The 5,887-nt window shown below is 47.2% G+C and overlaps 1 protein-coding gene across 1 annotated transcript in view; it reads left to right on the top strand.

Moving 5' to 3' along the window:
- LOC119426129 (CMP-N-acetylneuraminate-beta-galactosamide-alpha-2,3-sialyltransferase 1-like) overlaps window positions 1-4,968 on the top strand; it is a 33,477-nt gene extending 28,509 nt beyond the window's left edge. Inside the window, exons 5-6 of the mRNA XM_037693689.1 lie at window positions 4,470-4,589; window positions 4,795-4,968. Coding sequence (XP_037549617.1) covers window positions 4,470-4,589; window positions 4,795-4,968 — 294 coding nt within the window. The remainder of the gene's footprint in view (window positions 1-4,469; window positions 4,590-4,794) is intronic.
- Window positions 4,969-5,887: the final 919 nt, after the last annotated feature.

The following is a 5,887-nucleotide window of genomic DNA, read 5'->3' as shown; positions in this document are numbered from 1 at the left end:
CCCCCCCCCCCCCCCCCCCCCCGGCCATTTCGCATCGGCGACCACACCGCCCCCAGCTGTCGGTGCCCTCCTCTCGGAGCTGCCTGGCATTATCCAGGAGGCGACTGACATGAAGGGACTTTTTTCCGTCCCTCTCCTTCCCCCGCCCAGATCGGATGATCTAGCGGGAAGGTTTTTTGGCTCCACCCCGGCTCGCCGTCCTTATCCCATCTGGCCTTGTTTTCCCAGCAGTGACGTCCTACTGGAAGGAGGCTGCAGCCGGACCTGGTAGACTGAGAGCGCCGGTTCCCACATTTGCGCCCATCACCAGAGTGGAGGGGTTTTACCGAGCGGAAATTCCCTTGGTGCCCCCCTGGAGCCAAGCCTGGCGGAGGCTCTCGGAGCAAAGATGTCCAGGTTGGACCAGCGTCCTGCGCCTCCGGGGAGGCATGACCAGACGGTGACATCGCTCTCCAACTGAGCTCACCAGTATGCATTCCAGGTGGCTGCAGCGAACAATAACTTTGCGCCGCTGACGTACAGCATCTTAGAGGCTGGAGGGACAGACCTGCCTGAGGAGACGAAGAGCGCCCTCTGCAAGGCGTCTGACGTCACCCTCAACCCGTGTGCCTCGTCTGCTGTCTGCCTGTCTCGCATCGCAGCCTGGACGACAATGGTTCAGAGGTCCACCTGGCTTGTCACCCCCCACCCCCCACCCCACCTCCATCTCCAGAACAAATCTCGTCCCTCCACACAGAAGTTCAGGAAATTCTGATAAAAAATGTAATTTCCAGGGTTCCAGAAGGAGAGGAAAACACAGGGTTCTACTCTCGTCACTTCCTGGTCCCAAAACAGACTGGAGGGATGAGACCCATCTTAGATTTGTCAATTTTCAACTGTGAGACAACATTTCCATTCATAATGTGTTGAGTCGGCTCTGCAGCTGCTACACAGAGCAGGGAGGACAATTCTGTTTTATCTGGACGATCTGTTGCTGCTGACCTGTTTTCCAGACAGGTGGTGGCATCAGTGCAACTCACGTGAAATCGGCAGTGTGATAACAGCTGTTTTCATCATGAAGTTATTAAGGACATGTCGCCTGCTCACACGGTGCGACGCCTCCAGAGGTGGTCCGCTCGTTTGCATGTGGACCCGGTGAGGCAGAAGAGACGGTTGATTGCTGTGCCCCCCTCCGTGAGAATCGACCTGAGACACTGGGAAACCCTCTTGTTCTGGTGGAGGGAGTTCCCGTCAGCAGACCTACGTCACACATGTCAGTCTTCACAGACGCGTCCCTGTCAGGTTGGAGAGGCACATGCATATCTCGAGCTGTGGGGGCGCCACCCCACACTGCAGCCCATATAAATGTTTTTGTAGTGTTGCACGGTTTTGAATGTGATTCAACACTTTGCCTCTGTGCTGCGGAATCAACATGTGTTGATTCACACAGACAACAAGTGACTGCTGCATACATAAACCGGCAGGGTGTTGCACGCTCAGCCCAAATGTTACACATTGTGAGACAGCTGCTGTGTTGGGCACACCAAAATCTGCTCTCCATCAGAGCAGTGTACATCCCCAGTGTTCTGAACAGGGGGGCGGATGTGTTGTCCAGGGGCGGTCCGTGTCACAGGGACTGGACCCTCCCTCCAGAGCTGATGGCTCAGACATAGCAGAAATTTAGCAAAGTGGCCGTGGACCTGTTTGCAACATGAGAGAACGCTCAGTGTCAACTATGGTTCTCACTGAGCCCGCGAGACGAACCACAGCTGGGGTGGACACGTTTGCTCACAGCCCGTGGCCCAAAATGCTTTACACATTTCCCCCACTCCCTCTGATATCACTGTTTTCTGAACCGAGTTCAGGAGGAGGGACTGACAGCTCTCCTGGTGGCTCCCAAGCGCATGAATGCCCCATGGTTCCCAGTTCTATGACACTTGTTATTGGGGTGCCCGTGGAAACTGCCGTGAAGGGAGGATGTTCTCCTCCAGGCGGGAGGAGCCATCAGGAGTTACCCAGAAATAGGCTAGCACCTTTGGGTCTGGCCGCTGAGCGGATCTGCTTTTATTAGAGAGGATGGGTCTCTCTCAAGATGTAGTGCGTACGATCCAGGATTCACGTGCTGCATCTACCACAGTGCTATACACATCAAAGTGGACAGCTTTTCAGTGCTGCTGTACGGAGAAAGGTGTAGAGGCCACCTCATGTCCACTAGGTGGCGTGCTGTCCTTTCTGCAGCAGCTGATGGACAGAAATCTGGCATTCAGCACGATTAAAACGTACGCTGCAGCCATCTCTTCTTGTCACAAAGGTTTCAGGGACAGAACAGCTGTTAATCTTCTGCTGATGAAACATTTTTTAAAAGGTGTACAGAGACGCAGGCCTATTTTCATGCTCACTTGTTCCACAGTGGGATTTAACGCTGGTCCTGCGAGCGCTGATCAAAGCTCCATTCGAGCCACTAGATCAGGTTCCGATTAAATTCTTGTCTCTTAAAACAGCCCTGCTGTTGGCTTTAACATCCGTTAAGAGGGTGAGTGATTTTTCTGCCCTCTCTGTCGCTCCATCATGTCTCAGAATTCAGGCTGATGGCAGCTCAGCTGATCTGAGACCTAACCCAGCGTTTATGCCTAAAACATCACAAGCTCTTTTAAATCAAGAGTGATATCGTTGGAGGGATTTTTTTCCCTCCTCCCCACAATCAGAAGAAGAAGCATCTTTCCATCTTCTCTGCCCTGTACGTGCTTTGACGTGGTACGTAACACGCACGGCGGCATTGCGTCTGACTCAACATTTGCTTGTGCACTATAGAGACGCATCTACAGGTCGCCCGTTATCCACCCAGCACCTGTCACACTGGTTGTGTGAGGCCATTTCTGAAGCCTACACAGCATCAGATTTAGAGCCTCCTGACAACCTCAGGGCGCACTCGACCAGAGGTATCGCATCTTCGACTGCTTTGCATAATGGTATGTCAATGCAGGATATTTGCACTGCGGCCGCATGGTCAACATCCTGTTCATTTATTTGTTTCTATTTACGTGATGTGATGGCTCGTTCCATGACACATTCTGTCCTTAGTGCCTTAACAGAATGAATATTGTTGTTTCATGGAATCTCGTTTAAACTCACATCTGACTGCATGCATTTACAGTGTGAGATGTTGTTATCAGTCACAGGTTATGACTGTTGTTCTTGTTCTATGGTTATTAATCAGTTCATGACTACTGTCATCAATCAGTTCATTTGATTAATAATCAGTTAATTTATTATTAATCTGTTCATATTTAACAGCCGTGGATCTGCTCTGTTCACGGCCCTTTTCAGCCTCTCCTCTTTTCTGTTGAAAACCTTTTCAGGGCATTCATGCACTCGGAACGCATAAATTACGCAATGCGCGTCTGTGCATGGTGCGCGTAATTATGCAACGCGTATTTACGCACATGGAGAGCTGAGTGACAAGATGTTTTTTGGGCAAGCGGGCGCTTCTTACGGTATTCGAATGGACCCAGTGAGGCGGAGACTACATCTGCTTCGCCCTTAACCCACCAGCGACAGCCTTAAAAGGCGAAGCCTATACAAAATAGAAAGTTGGTTACGTACTGTAACCCCAGATTCTATGAGTATAGGCGTAGCCCTTTAAGCGTCGGGCCTCACTGGCTCCTAAATGGCTGAAGAAAAAGCTATTTGGGAGCCGATTACCCGCTCTTAACGTAATTTATACGGACCGGGTGGGGCCCACACAACAGGTGGGCGTGGACTAATTTTTTTAGTGTGATGCTTTGCATGACGGGATAAACCCACCAGCGACAGCCTCGAAAGGATACGCCTATACTCATAGAATCTGGGGTTACAGTATGTAACCAACGATCTTGCACTACTAATTATTTATAACATTACCGTTGCAGTTCTTTGGAACCAACGATAATAAACCAGATTACACTTTCGCTGTAAAATACATTGCATGTTGGTGGGGTTTTTTTTTTGTTACTTTTAATACCACTACTAGATTATATACACGTATGTATGTATGTAATGTAAACAGGGCTGTCAGAGTAGCAGTGAGTTTAAATTAGGTGGGTGAATGATTTGATCATATGACTGTTGATTGCAGTAATCCACATTATTAGCAGAAGTAGAGGGCCCCAAACCAAATTACGCTTAGGGCCCCATGGAGACTTGGGCCGGCCCTGGTCTGATAAGTCAAACTTTATTCAACTCATTCACAATAACTCTCAACATTGTTCAGTTGTACCACATAAAACCGGTTCGAGGTGAGTAAGCACAACAGAATTACTACATAAAGTGCACTGGATTATAAGGCTCAATGTCAATTTTTGAGAAAATTAAATGATTTTAAGTGCGCCTTATAGTCCGAAAAATATGGTATGTTGTATTACGTGAAACCCTACAATTAAAAAAAGGAGGTCCTTTATTTTCCCTGTGACTGACAGGACAAGCAGTCATTCTGTTTTTCTGCTTTTTTGTAGGTGTTGATTTACAATCCAACATTTTTAAAATACGTCTATGAATCTTGGCTTGAAGGTCATGGACGGTATCCTTCAACCGGCTTCCTCAGCTTGCTTTTTGCTGTCCATTTATGTGATGAGGTAAACAAAGCTGCTCCAGTAAGAAATACACAACCATTGAACCTGAAACACAAAAACTGTTTAATTTCTTATCCAAGACAAGTCACTGAAGTTAATAAAGAAAACTCATATATTTTATTATAGTGCTTTTTGTGGTTTGTTTGAAGTGAATCTATGTTTTCCTGTGATGCAGTAACAGTGCTTCTGATTGCCTCATCCTGTTCAGGTCAACGTGTTTGGATTTGGTGCAGACCAGTACGGGAACTGGCATCACTACTGGGAGGAAAACCATTTGGCTGGAGCTTTCCGACACACGGGAGTCCATGACGGAGATTACGAATACAATGTCACCTTGCTGCTGGCAGACAAGCATAAAATCCATATGTTTAAAGGGAGATGATACTAAATGTGGAAAAACCAAATCAGCAACCTTTAACAGCTTTCCTTTTCTCACGGTGGCCACGACTGCTTCACATATTTTATTCAGACCAGTTTCCTGTTTTTTACATGAGCTGTTGTGTAACCCATTGATGCTTTGTCGTCAGTGAGACACTTCACTGGGGAGGCAAAAGCACCACGGCCACATTTCAGGATCTACAGTAAGGATGATTTCGTTTTGTGTTTTTTTTGTGTTTTTTCTTAATGATTTCTTTCAGTTTTACAATTTTTTTCTAAGGAAAAATTAAACGTCAGTCGAAAACTTTGCCCCGCTGATCATATTTACCGTAACTATTACGTGACATTTATAGAAAACCCACAAGGCTCTGGTCAGATGTTAAGTTTGCATGTTCTCTTCGTGCATGTGTGCGTTTTCTCTGGGTACTCCAGTTTCCTCCCACAGACCAACAACATGCATGTTAGACTGATTGGTAACTCTAAATTGTCCCTAGGTGTGAGTGAGAGAGTGAATGGTTGTTTGTTTCATTTGTCTCTATGTGTCCCTGTGATGGACTGGAGACCTGTCCAGGGTGTACCCCACCTCTCACACAGTGACTGCTGGACATGGGCATCAGTGACCCCTGCGACCCGAAAAGGAAGAAGCGGATAAAGATAATGGATGGATGGATGGATGGATGGATGGATAGATGATGAATTGCTGATTAATGGATGAATGGATGATGGATGGATGGATGAACAGATGATGAATGGATGATGGTTATTGGATGAATGTATGATGGATGGATGCATGATGGATGGATGAATGATGGATGGATGGATGGATGGATAGATGAACAGTTGATGAACAGATGATAAATGGATGATGGATGATGAATGGATGAACAGATGATGAATGGATGATGGATGGATGAACAGATGAT

This window comes from Nematolebias whitei, chromosome 19 (assembly GCF_014905685.2).
Source record: "Nematolebias whitei isolate Nwh7 chromosome 19, NemWhi1, whole genome shotgun sequence".
In the NCBI taxonomy this organism is placed as follows: domain Eukaryota; kingdom Metazoa; phylum Chordata; class Actinopteri; order Cyprinodontiformes; family Rivulidae; genus Nematolebias; species Nematolebias whitei.
This window is presented reverse-complemented; position numbering and strand designations above follow the sequence as displayed.